Source organism: Pseudophryne corroboree, chromosome 4 (assembly GCF_028390025.1).
Source record: "Pseudophryne corroboree isolate aPseCor3 chromosome 4, aPseCor3.hap2, whole genome shotgun sequence".
NCBI classification, from domain to species: domain Eukaryota; kingdom Metazoa; phylum Chordata; class Amphibia; order Anura; family Myobatrachidae; genus Pseudophryne; species Pseudophryne corroboree.
The window spans coordinates 307,165,184-307,179,600 of NC_086447.1; the positions used below are offsets into that span (position 1 = coordinate 307,165,184).

The 14,417-nt window shown below is 44.3% G+C and overlaps 1 protein-coding gene across 1 annotated transcript; it reads right to left on the reverse strand.

The window, feature by feature from the left end:
- Window positions 1-265: 265 nt before the first annotated feature.
- Window positions 266-1,135, reverse strand: LOC134910898 (paraneoplastic antigen Ma1 homolog). The gene has a single exon (XM_063919286.1). The coding sequence runs from the start codon at window positions 1,133-1,135 to the stop codon at window positions 266-268; it is 870 nt and encodes a 289-aa protein (XP_063775356.1).
- Window positions 1,136-14,417: the final 13,282 nt, after the last annotated feature.

The following is a 14,417-nucleotide window of genomic DNA, read 5'->3' on the forward strand; positions in this document are numbered from 1 at the left end:
GTGACGAGGCGTTGGTACTCCGGGTGGCTATAAACTGGTCTATTTTTTTATTCTGTTCTTCTATCAGTTTTAGGATTTTATCTTCCAATAAATTAGTCTCAGTTGTGGATTGCACTACCTTAACCTTTTTGATGGTCCGTTCCCTCATCTCTATGAGTGCCTCCTCCTGCTTTACTTCTTTCAATAACTCATTAAAAGTTGGTGGGGGTTCTTTTGCCCCAGAACATCTCAGTTTTTGTGCCACCGAATCTGTTGTCGATGCTCCTCATAAAAGTTGTTTCATACGACTCTCGTCTACTTCTTCCTTACTTATTCCTCCTTTATCAACAATTTTATATAGTAATTTATCTACTCTTATTACATACGAGCTTAGTTTCTCTCCAGATTCTTGGAAAGTGTGGTATAGCCTGGAATTAAGGTCTACCACATCTTCCAGGGTGCCATAAGTATAATCTAAGGCATCTAAATAGGTCTCCAGGGTAGCATTTGGATTACTCAGTCTAGCCGCCTGGACTATCCCCATGGCCGGCCCTCTTAAGCTCTCTACAACTCGTTGACGTTTTATTTGATCAGGACACTGCCACTCCTCAGCCTGTTGCACAGCAGCCTCCTTCCAGTCTTCATAAGTTTCTTCTCCTGTAGGTACAGGCACAATGCCCGAGAAGATCCTTAGCCTCCGATAGCTTCCTTCGTAGTGCCATCGCTCTAACTGGGATACTACCTTATCCACTATTGTCTCAAATTGTCCTCCGGTCAGATTAGTGTCCCCATTTCCCTGGCCTGAGGCTACTGGGACTCCTAAAACACGAGTATCCATTACTCCCTCCTCTTTCCTGACCGGCCATACAATACTCCATTTCTTTCCTGTTTCCTCATCAGCCATCATCATTGGTGGGATTAAACTGGTATCTGGTTCCTTCTCCATTTCTATCAATACAGCCACCATTCCTCCCACATCTCCCCTCAGTTTGTCCACTATCTTTGGTCTAGTGACTCCATATAGAGTGCTGATCCGGCTCAGTACCTCTTCTTCTGAATAACCTTCAAAGTCCCCCCATGCTCCCATACATCTCCTATGACTGGTCTCTTTTTTCTGACACCATGTATAAGTGCTATTTCCAGTCAACGTTTCCATGGTACTTAATAGTTACAGAAGTGATGCTTGATCAACTATCTGGGTTCTACCAGCACTGCTCTACCCATCTCAGCAGTGCCTCCACTTTGTAACCCCTTCTCTCTAAGCTGATAGTTATCTGGGGGTTACCGTTACGTGAAAATAACTATGAATATCTTGTGCCTCCACCCAAACCAATTTGTAAATCCGGGCTTGTTTGGGTAAGCCCTGCCGTTAGCTAGTGTATGTATGTGTGATCAGTATGTTGTGCTATTTATATACACTAGCATACCTTATACCTTTCTCTCCTTTTCCCTCTAGGTTCTTCCTTCTTTCACTTCGACTCAGTGATGGTAAGTATAACAGGTTTTATTATGTTGCAAATGAATAGCATATGACCAATAACTCTTATGAAACACTCAATAATATGCAGTAGGGTTTTCCCCGCTAATCCCTCTCTATGGGCCTATACAAACAGATTTGCATGCAATACAAAAAAACATAATAATAATAATACTATATATATGAGTGACCCGGGTACTCAGAGTTATTTAGTGCACTGTTGGGGCCTGGTAAATTAGTTCACACTCTAACAGTGTTCTGGTTTACCTGGTAGTCTTGGTTTATTCGTATTATCCATCAGTCTTCTGCTCAACTTAACTATCTCCAGTAGTATAGCTGTGATATTTCCTCTGCGGTACACTAGTAAGCAAAACGATCACCTCTTGTAGTCAGCAGACTGATGATGTAAATGATTACTTTGTCGCTAAGGCCAATGAAGGACACTCTTTCCGGGAGTACTTCACCACTGGGTTTCCAAGGTCATATAGTTCAAATTGTCTTAGTCAAATGACTACTTGGTGGGTCAGTGGTATAGTGGTGTCTATTCGCTAGAAGGGGGTATCAATATAGGTGCATTGTGTTTCTACCTCTCGCGGCTCGGAGAGTGGTTTTGCTAAAGTGGCACACTCCTCATCCATCCATACAATTTCTGGCAGGGGGGGAGGAGATCCTTGTACCCTGGGGGTTGGTTTCACTGACACTGAGCATTAATGTCCATCATACTCCCTTTCCTATAGACCTGTGAACAGTTGAGAGGGAGTAGTGCTCTCTTTCTACTCTGAGTAGTCAATAACTTATTAACATCTGTATATTTAGGCTGCAGCTCATAAATGACTTAGTCCTCTTCCTCCTGATATGACTTCCAGTAATGCATTTGTGTATACCGCTCAGTCTCCCTGTGTTAATGGTATCACATTCAATATGTAAATGTTCAGAGTGCCATATCCAAATACGAGGCAAAACTACTTCTCCACTGCTATCACCATTAGCAGCCTGTCGCCGTGCATAGAGGGCTATGAATTGGGCTACCAGGTATTAACTATAATCTGGTCCCCTATTGATGTACTTTATCCTTTGATCCTCCCCTCTTATCCGCCTCTCTCTTTAGTGTCAGTCAATGTGTATATGTAAGTACTCCCCCGACTCTCTTCATCCACACTAGTCCTGACTTATCTGACGTGTAGTTCAGGGACACGGGCACTGAGCACAATCACCTCACCGACCTCCTCTGCAGGTGCGTTGCTACGGGTACCTGTCAGATACCTGACTTCACTGTACCGCTGCTGCCGCTGCCGTTCTCTACTCCTTCAATACCACCACCGCCGGTGGTGTCTCCACATATCCCTCTTTCTCTATCTGCCTGATCTGCTGCTCCTGTGCTCTCCCTCAGCACTGCCGCTCGCACCAACCGTCTTTTTCAGCCGTTACTTCGGGTCCCGTATGTAGTCCATTTCTGCTGGCTCACGCTCCCTTCCCAGCAGGGAAAAGTCCCATTCCTCGAGACACCCCCGCTCTAGAAAGTTCTCCTGTTCCCTGCGTTGCATATCCATACTTTCTTGTTCAATATATATATATGCATGCATGTACATTATAATAATATCATATAGCACACTATCATTAAAGTTATATACATATTTGTATTTAGAAGTTACACTTGTCTCTATATTTTAATATTGTTTTATTTACCTGGGTTACATAACTATTGATCCATTTATAGAGGATTGATAGAAGTAATTATATTCCCTTATAAATAAATCCACTGATTCCATTGTCAGTATGTTTATTTAATTTTTAAGGATAGATGTTATGGTACCAGATATAGTTCTTAATGCTGACCGTATGATGTGTCAGTAATCTTATCTCACCTCTCACTGGGGGTAATTCTGAGTTGATCGCAGCAGGAACTTTGGTAGCAGTTGGGCAAAACCATGTGCATTGCAGGGGAGGCAGATATAACATGTGCAGAGAGAGATAGATTTGGGTGTGGTGAGTTCAATCTGCAATCTAAATTGCAGTGTAAAAATAATGCAGCCAGTATTTACCCTGCACAGAAACAAAATAACCCACCCAAATCTAACTCGCTCTGCAAATGTTATATCTGCCCCCCCCTGCAGTGCACATGGTTTTGCCCAACTGCTAAAAAATTTCCTGCTGCGATCAACTTGGAATTACCCCCACTGTTATTTAATGATGTCTTATACCTCTGAGAAATACACATTTTATACAACAGGAGAAATCAATGATAGATAATACCCACTTTGGGTCTGTATCTCTCTCCACAGATGGTAATTCTGTCAATGAGTGATTATGATCACTGCAAATTAATGCTCTTGTGCTATAGTAGGATTAATGTAATGTTATCATATATACTCTTTATCAAATATTATACCATTTTAGCATTTCACACATAGTGAACAACATTGATGAGGTCAGCATCAATGCCTTCACTGTCAGTTTATTCATGTACATTTAATTCCCCTCTTTCAATATGAATATATATCCATCAGAAATAGGAGAGTAATTACTAATAACTTGGTGTTTGTTAAGATTCATATCCCTCCATAGTCTGAATGTGATCTGACTGCAGTCTGTAATCTAGATGTAATTGGCAGTCTATATTTCATCCAGCAGCGTGATGAGGAATGGTTGGTATCTAATATGAGGCTCTGAGCACACCAGAGCCGTTACTAGGTTTGTGCCTGCGGTGCCTTGCCCACAGCGCATATGCTCTGTGGGCGCACCATCAGGCAGCACACCAGCAGGGTCGCTCACCGCCGCCGCTACCTGCGGTGCTGCCCGCTGTCATGTATGTAGTGGTGCGCTCGGCTCCTTCTACGCACCACTACATACAAAACAGTGGGCAGCGCCGCAGCAGCACAGCTTCCCCTGTATGCTCCACCCCCTCTTGGTTTACCCTGTTTCTACCCACTGGCCTGCAGTGTCTGCTGGGAGAGATGTGTGATGTCTCTCTCCCAATCTAGACTGCTCCCACAGTACCCTCACCATGCAATACTGTAAGTGCATTGATTGATTGCAGGGAGGATGGGGGGCAGGGGCAGTTCAGCTATCAAGAAGGGTTAGGTTATTGTGTAAAAAGGGGATTCTGCTGTTGTAATGTGTAAAAAATGGGGACTATGCCTGCCTAATGTGTATAAAAGGGGACACTGCCTGCCATAATGTGTATAAAAGGGGACTCTACTGCTGTAATGTGTTAAAAAGGGGACTCTGCCTGCCGTTATGTGTAAAAAGAGGGACCCTGCCTTCTGTTATGTGTAAAAAGTGGGACTTTGCTGCTGTAATGTGTAAAATAAGAGGGACTGTACCTGCCATTATGTGTAAAAAGGGGACTCTGCCTGCCGTTATGTGTAAAAAAGGGACTTTGCTGCTGTAATGTTTCAAAAAGGGGGGCTCTGCCTGCCATTATGAGTAAAAAGGGAAACTTTGCCTACTGTTATGTGTAAAAAGGGAAACTCTGTTGCTGTAATGTGTAAAAATAGGACTCTGCCAGCTGTTATGTGTTTAAAAAAAGGTCTCTGCTGCTGTAATGTGTAAAAGAGAGACTCTGCTGCTGTAATGTGTAAAAAGTAGGACTCTGCTGCTGTAATGTGTAAGAAAGGGTGACTGCTGATGTAATGTGTAAAAAGGGGACTCTGCTGATGTAATGTTTAAAAAAGGGGGACTCTGCCTGCCTAATGTGTAGAAAAGGGGAACTCTGCTTGCCAGAATGTGTTAAAAGAGGGACTCTGCCTGCCTAATGTGTAGAAAAGGGGGACTGTGCTGCTGTAATGTGTAAAAAGGGGACTCTGCCTGCTATTATGTATAAAAAGGGGACTCTGCTGCTGTAATGTGTAGAAAAGGGGGACTCTGTCTGCCGTAATGTGTAAAAAGGGTACTGTGCTGCTGTAATGTGTAACAAGGGGACTGCCTGCTATTATGTGTAAAAAAAGGGATTCTTCTGCTGTAATGTGTAAAAAGGAGGACTCTGCTGCTGTAATGTGTAAAAAAGGGGGACTCTGCCTGCCATTATGTGTAAAAAGGGGGACTCTGCTGCTGTATTGTGTAAAAAAGGGACTCTGCCTGCTATTAAGTGCAAAAAGGGAGACTTTGCATACTGTTATGTGTAAAAATAGGATTTTAATACCTACCGGTAAATCCTTTTCTCTTAGTCCGTAGAGGATGCTGGGGACACTCCAAGAACCATGGGGTATAGATAGGATCTGCAGGAGACATGGGCACTTTAAGACTTTAAAAGGGATGTGAACTGGCTCCTCCCTCTATGCCCCTCCTCCAGACTCCAGTTATAGGAACTGTGCCCAGGGAGACGGACATTTCGAGGAAAAAGGATTTATTTTGATTTAAACTAAGGTGAGATACATACCAGCTCACACCACAAGCATGCCGTACAACATGGCATTTAACCCAACGCATGCAACGGCATGAATAACAACAGCAACTGGCTGACTATAAACGCAACACAACACGTTTGTAACCATAACCAATAACTGCAGATACAGTACGCACTGGGACGGGCGCCTAGCATCCTCTATGGACTAAGAGAAAAGGATTTACCGGTAGGTATTAAAATCCTATTTTCTCCTACGTCCTAGAGGATGCTGGGGACACTTCAAGAACCATGGGGTTTATACCAATGCTCAAGAACGGGCGGGAGAGTGCGGATGACTCTGCAGCACAGATTGACCAAACAAGAGGTCCTCCTTAGCCAGGGTATCAAACTTGTAAAACTTTGCAAAAGTGTTTGAACCCGACCAAGTAGCTGCTCAGCAAAGCTGTAATGCCGGGAACCCCTGGCAGCGGCCCAGGATGAGCCCACCATTCTGGTAGAATGGCTCTTCACCGATTTTGGTAATGGCAATCCAGCCGTAGAATGAGCTTGCTGAATCATATTACAGATCCAGCGTGCAATAGTCTGCTTGGAAGCAGGAGCCCCAATCTTGTTGGGACCATACAGGACAAACAGAGCCTCCATTTTCCTAATCTGGGCCATTCTGGCTGCATAAATTTTCAAAGCTCTGACCACATCTAGTGACTTTGATTCCGCTAAGGCGTCAGTAGCCACTGGCACCACAATAGGTTGGTTCATGTGAAACGATGACACCACTTTCGGCAGAAATTGCTGACGAGTTCTCAACTCTGCTCTATCTTCATGGAAGATCAAATAGGGGCTCTTGTGAGACAAAGCCGCTAATTTAGACACCAGCCTTGCAGATGCCAAGGCCAACAGCATGATCACTTTCCAAGTGACGAATTTCAACTCTACCTAACGTAAAGGTTCAAACCAATGAGATTGCAGGAACTGCAACACCACGTTAAGATCCCATGGTGCCACCGGGGGCACAAAGGGAGGTTGGATGTGCAGCACGCCTTTCACGAAAAGTCTGAACTTCCGGAAGGGTGGCCAATTCTTTTTGAAAGAAAATTGACAAGGCTGAAATTTGTACTTTAATTGAGCCTAATTTTAAGCCTGCATCTACACTTGCTTGCAGAGAATGGAGAAAACGGCCCAGCTGAAATTCTTCCATAGGAGCCTTCTTGGATTCACACCAAGACATATATTTTCTCCAAATACGGTGATAATGTATTGCCGTTACTTCTTTTCTATCCTGACGAAGTGTGGGAATGACTTCACTGGGAATACCCTTTCGGGCTAGGATTCGACGTTCAACGTCCAAGCCATTAAACGAAGCCGTGGTAAGTCTTAGTACATGCATGGCCCTTGCTGTAACAGAGCCTCTCATAGAGGAAGAGGCCAGGGATCTCCTACGAGCAATTCCTGAAGATCTGGATACCAGGCCCTCCTTGGCCAGTCTGGAACAATGAGGATTGCATGAACCCTTGTTCTTCTTATAATCTTTATCACTTTTGGAATGAGTGGAATTGGAGGGAACACATATACCGACTGAAACACCCACGGTGTCACTAGGGCGTCCACCGCTATTGCTTGAGGGTCCCTTGACCTGGAACAATATCTCGGAAGTTTCTTGTTGAGGTGAGACACCATCATGTCTATTTGAGGAATTCCCCAATGACTTGTCACTATTGCAAAGACCTCTTGATGAAGACCCCACTCTCCTGGATGGAGATCATGTCTGCTGAGGAAGTCTGTTTCCCAGTTGTCCACACCTGGAATGAAGACCACTGACAGAGCGCTTACATGTCTTTCCACCCAGCTGAAAACTTTTGTGGCCTCTGCCATTGCCGCTCTGCTCTTCGTTCCACCCTGGCGTTTTATGTACGCCACTGCTGTTATGTTGTCTGACTGAATCAGGACGGGCAGATTGCGAAGAAGATGTTCCGCTTGTAGAAAGCCATTGTAAATGGCCCTTAATTCCAGAATGTTTATGTATAGACAAGCTTCCTGGCTTGACTATTTTCCCTGGAAATTTTCCCCCTGTGTGACTGCACCCAAGCCTCGGAGACTCGCATCCGTGGTCACCAGGATCCAGTCCTGGATCCCGAACCTGCATCCCTCTAGGAGGTGAGAGCTGTGCATCCACCACAGGAGTGAGATTCTGGTCTTGGAAGACAGGATTATGTTTCGGTGCATGTGCAGATGGGACCCGGACCACTTGTCCAACAGGTCCCACTGAAACACTCTGGCATGGAATCTGCCAAACTGAATGGCCTCGTAGGTTGCCACCATCTTCCCAGCAACCGAGTGCATTGATGAATCGACACTATTGCTGGTTTCAGAATCTGTTTGACTAGGTTCTGATTTTCTAGAGCCTTTTCCACTGGAAGAAAAACTCTCTGTAATTCCGTGTCCAGAATCATACCCAAGAACGACAGACATGTCGTTGGAACCAACTGCGATTTTGGCAAGTTTAGGAGCCAACCATGTTGTTGCAGAATTGTCAGGGAGAGCGTAATATTCTGCAGTAATTGTTCCTTGGACCTCACTTTTATCAGGAGATCGTCCAAGTATGGGATAATTGTGACTCCTTGCTTGCACAGGAGAGTCATCATTTCTGCCATTACTTTGGTGAAAATTCTCGGAGCCATGGACAGACCAAACGGCAATGTCTGAAACTGATAATGGCAATCCTGCACTGCAAACCCTCAGGTAAGCCTGATGTGGAGGAAAAATGGGAACATGAAAATAGGTATCCTTTATGTCTACCAACACCATAAAATCCCCCTCCTCCAGACTGGAAATCACTGCCTGGAGAGATTCCATCTTGAATTTGAATTTCCGTAGGTAGAAATTGAGGGATTTGAGGTTCAGGATCAGTCTGATTGAGCCGTCAGGCTTCGGGACCACGGACAGGCTCGAATAGAAGCCTTCTCCCTGTTGCGACAAAGGAACCCTGACAATGACTTGATTTTGACACAATTCCCGTATTGCTTCGTATACCACCTCCCTGTCCAGAGGAGAAGCTGGTAAGGCCGATTTGAAAAATTGGTGAGGGGGAACATCTTGAAACTCTAGCTTGTACCCCTGGGACACTATTTCCAAAACCCATGGGTCTAGAGCCAAATGATCCCAGAACTGACTGAAGAGTTTGAGACGTACCCCCACCGGTGCAGACTCCCGCAGAGGAGCCCCAGCGTCATGCAGTGGATTTGTCAGAAGCCGGAGAGGACTTCTGCTCTTGGGAACTTGCCACAGCTGGTGACCTCTTTCCCTTTACTCTTCCTCTAGAAGCAAAGAAGGAAGACCCTCGCCCTTTTTTGAATTTATTGGGCCGAAAGGACTGCATCTGATAGTGGTGCGGTTTCTTTTGTTGTGCAGGAACATAAGGTAAAAAGGATGACTTACCCGCAGTAGCCGTAGATACCAGGTCAGCAAGGCCATCACCAAACAAGACACCACCTTTATATGGCAGAGACTCCATTGCCTTCTTAGAGTCAGCATTCCATTGATGAATCCACAATGATCTCCTAGCTAAGACTGCCATGGCATTGGCCCTTGATCCCAAAAGGCCAATTTCCCTCGCAGCTTCCTTTAGATAGGCTGCAGCGTCCCTGATATAACCCAGCGTCAAAAGAATGCTATCCCTATCCAGGGTATCTATCTCAGATGACACGTTATCTGCCCATTTTTCAACAGCGCTACTCACCCACGCCGATGCAACGGTAGGTCTGAGCAGCGTACCCATAGTGACATAAATGGATTTCAATGTATTTTCCTGCTTACGATCCGCAGGTTCCTTTAGGGCTGCCGTGTCAGGGGACGGAAGCGCTACCTTTTTGGATGGCCATGATAGGGCTATGTCCACAGTGGGGGGTGATTCCCACTTTTCCTTATCCCCAGAGGGGAACGGATATGCCACCGGAATTCTCTTGGGAATCTGAAACTTCTTGTCAGGATTTTCCCAAACTTTTTCAAAAAGAGCGTTCAGTTCATGAGAGGGAGGAAACATTACCTCAGGTTTCTTTCCTTTAAACATACAGACCCTTGTATCAGGAAAAGCAGGGTCCTCCATGATATGTAACACATCTTTTATCACCACAATCATGTACTGAATGCTTTTAGCCAGTTTTGCATTTAATCTGGCATCACTATAGTCGACACTGGAGTCAGAGTCCGTGTCGGTATCCGTATCTGCTAACTGGGTAAATTAACGCTTTTGTGACCCCGAGGGGGTCTGAACTTGTGACAACACATCCTCCACTGATTTTTTCCATGCCTGGCTCTGAGACTCAGATTTATCTAATCTCTTATTTAACAAAGCCACATTCGCATTCAAAGCACTCAAAACATATACCCAATCAGGAGTCAGCGGTGCCGACAGGGTCACTCCCACAGCCATTTCTTTCCCTAAGCCAGTATCCTCCTGGGAAGAGCACTCATCCTCAGACATGCCGAAACACGTGTACCGACACCCACAAACACACTGGGCATATAGGGGAAAGACCCACAGTAAAGCCTGTCAGAGAAACACAGAGGGAGTTTGCCAGCTCACAACCCAGCATTATTCTGGTTCTGAAATCCCTTATATAAAGCCTCAGACCCGTTAGCGCTTTTATAATTACATATACAGCACCAAAATAACTGTGCCCCCCCCCCTGTTTTGCACCCTGTTACATGTACAGCAGTGTAGAGGAAGGACCAGCGTCTCTGCAGCTCTGTGAAGAGAAAATGGTGCTGATGAGAGCTGTGAGGGCTAAGCCCCATCCCCTTAATGGCGCGCTTCAGCCCTGCTATTTTTTTTAAATATTTATACTGGAGGGGGTTTATATATAGTGCCTAGGCACTTAAAAATTACATTGCCGTCTGTGTGTGGGAGCATGGCGCGCAGCGCGGCCGCTGTTCGGTACCTCAAAGCCGTCACTGAAGTCTTCAGATCTTCTACTCACCTATCTTCTGACTTCTGGCTCTGTAAGGTCAGTGATGGCGGGCTCTAGGAACGAGCATCTAGGCGAACCTAGCGTTCAGACCCTCAGAAGCTAATGGTGTCCTGTAGCCAAAGAAGCAGAGCCTTTAAACTCACAGAAGTAGGTCTGCTTCTCTCCCCTAAGTCCCACGAAGCAGGGAGACTGTTGCCAGCAGTTCTCCCTGAAAATAATAAACCTAACAAAAATATTTTTTGGAGAAACTCAGGAGAGCTCCTCAGAGTGCATCCAATCTCACTATGCACAGAATCTAACTGGAGTCTGGAGGAGGGGCATAGAGGGAGGAGTCAGTTCACACTCCTTTTAAAGTCTTAAAGTGCCCATGCCTCCTGCGGATTCCATCTATACCCCATGGTTCTTGAAGTGTCCCCAGCATCCTCTAGGACGTAGTAGAAAAAGGGTTTTCTGTTGCCTTAATGTGTAAAAAGGGGACTCTGCCAGCCGTAATGTGTAAAGGGAAGCTCTGTGGCCACGCCCCTTCCCCATGAAGCCACACCCCTATATAGGTTTTTTTTGGGGGGGGGGCACAGATGCTGTTTGTTGCACTAAAATGTCTAGATTTGGCACTGGAGCACACCACTGCTACTGCAGCTGTTAGTGTCTCCTGTCTAATCCTATTACACCCATGGTAATGCCCTGGTAATCTATAATGTATCCAGCAGCAAGACTGAAAATTATGTATCTAGTATGAGCCTCTGAGCACAACGCCGCTGATACAGCTGGTAGTGTCTCCTGTATATATCTATTAAACTTGTGGTATAGTGCCCTAGCAATCTATATTGCATCCAGCAGTGTGATTGAGGTTTGCTAGTATCTAATATGAGGCTCTCAGCATGCCATCGCTAATACAGCTGATAGTGTCTCCTATATATTCTTATTACATTCATGTTTTGATCCCCCGTCATGAGCGCGTTACCACTGCCTTATCTATCAGAGTTTCTTATATATTCCTGTTGCATTCACAGTTTTATATTTTGTCACAGGCATGCACTTAATGTTTCCCTCTCAGGATTACAAGTATGCGCATATCACACATCAAATTTCACATTATTCATATTTAACAGAGGTCAATTCAAGTGCACAGCTAGTCTGACGCACGTTTCACTATTCACTTCATCGAAAAACAAACCTGATTGTCCTCCAGATTTCACTTACTGTAAGTACCGGTAAATTTTATAATCCACCAATCGTAATCAGACTGGTTCAAATCGGCCAGTAATGCCCCATTACATATCAGTGTATACCATCCGGTCACATGACCGGAGTCTGAGGTCGGCTTCATCTATCTCTATTGCAAATCAATGGTCGATCATATACAGCAGCTTTCGGCTAGGTCAGGCCAGATCAATGGATTTCTGATCCTTTACTGAAACATCATATATATCCATTCTATGTGTGTTACGTTTTCAGACTATAGTATTGTCTGTTCCCTAATATTCCTTCATTTGACTGCTTCAAATAGTATAATTATCACATATAAAACATTCTTATGCCATCAAAGCCATCAAATGGATATTTATCAATAGCACATCTTATTTGAAATATTTTCAATGTATTAAGTCCCAAGGAGTATGATTACAAATCCCTTTAATTCCAAAGGAGAAAGAATACTTTACTAATAAAGTGACAAGATCATTTATAAATCTTTGTTTTGGTTCGACATTATGAATAAAAAAATAGAAGAAAATGTTTTTATAAATTGATCGGGATTCATCCAGGTTTAAAAAGACCTTTCAATTATTTGCATTTTCCACCAGGCTACATTAACCCATGAAATTCCGAGTGATATACCACTGATAGTTTTATTATGAAGATAGAAATGCAGCCTCCGTTATTTTGGCTGGCTGAGGTGTTAGTCATGATCAGACATACTCAGCGTGCCAGGGTGCAAGGAGACGCACCTAGTCATAGGCAGGGGCACCTATTCATAGGGAGGCGCTCCTAGTCATAGGGAGGCGCACAGAGCATTTGATGTTACCTTTAATTGTAATACCTGCGATCATCCACCAGATGTCGCTTTTTAAAACCACCATTACGCATGCGTGTGGTCTCCATTAAAATAACATACCGAAATACATAGTAAGAACTACTTTACTGGTGCGTCTCATTACGCTACAATATGCTACAGTATGTCATACAGTATATTACAGTGTACAGTATATACAGATGCAAATGAACATGATAAAGCCACAGTATAGTCCATTGACATTAGGAATATGTGAGCATCCAAGTCCTGCAGACAAATCAACAAATAAAACCAGTAGTGTACAGATGCAAACGAATGTGTTACAGGTACATTGTAGTCTAATGATGTTAGGCATATTGATTGTTAGTGTCATAACCCTGTAGCCATTATGGCATAATCAAAACCAATGGGCTTATTCATCTGTCGGTGGAGACATGTCCGACTGGTGAAGTGTTCCACTTTACATGCTTAGAGTCCCGGGTTCGATTCCCAAAGTGCGAATGCATGTTAGTTTTTCCCAAATACTTTATTCATTTTTTTATTTTTGTATCTATTAGCTATCGAGCTATCTATAGGTATCGAGCCAACGACTGCATATGTAGGTTTTGCAAGTTACAGGGCAATGCTGAAGGAGTGTCACAATACCCTAGGTAAAATATACAGGGGTGATAGGGATAAGCGAGCTCTATGCACATTACGATACACCGGACTCAATCACATAGCAAACTGACAAAATGGCCACTGTATGTGATTCCCCCTGCGTCTCGTGAAAGCGCTTGGCTTTGAAGTGAGCGATGGCACAGGTTTTGCAGGCTACAGGGCAATGCTGAAGTAGCATCTGAAAACCCTAGCTAAAATGCACATGGGCGATAGGGATATGCGAGCTCTATGCACATTATAATACACCGAACTCAAACACAAGTTGACTAAATGGCTGCCGCCCATTGTCCCATGCCCCATGGAAGCCCTCGGCTATGGAGCAAGTGACGGCACAGGTTTTGCAGTCTACAGCACAATGCTGGAGGAGTGTCTGAATACCCCAGCTAAGATACACAGGGACCATAGGGCTAGGCAAGCTCTATGCACATTACAATACTGTACGATTCCCTGCAACATTTTACACATGAAAACACGTACAAATTAGGAAAGGGGGCATGGTCATAGGTAAAAGGGGTGTGGCCATGGCGCCTTTCCTATACTTTCAATGTTAATTTGGAGAGTCAAAAATCAGTACAAAGCCCTGTTCGGCAGGTACAGACCATAAAAAAGTACTGTATCTGTCAAAAAGGTACAGTTGGAGGGTACTGTATGCGATACACCAGACTCAATCGCATAGCAAGTTGACAAACTATAGAGCAATGCTGAAGGAGCATTTCAATTCCCTAGCTAAATAACACAGGGGCAATGAGGTACCGTAGAGTGATCAATTAATAAATATAGTGTATACAGATGCAAAACAAGGTGTTTAAGCAACAGTACAGTATGGTCCATTGAAGTCAGGGATACAGTACAGTACAGTACATGAGTGGCCAAGGCCCCTAGCCATTAGGGCATAATCTAAAACCAATGGCAAGGGATCACTGCTTACTGAACATTTAGACATGAGCTTGTGTATCTGTCATGACACTTTTTTTTCTATTG

What these genes read in the sequence shown, in the direction of transcription:
- LOC134910898 (XM_063919286.1), bottom strand. Translation starts at nt 1,135, where the DNA reads ATGGAAACGTTGACTGGAAATAGCACTTATACATGGTGTCAGAAAAAA.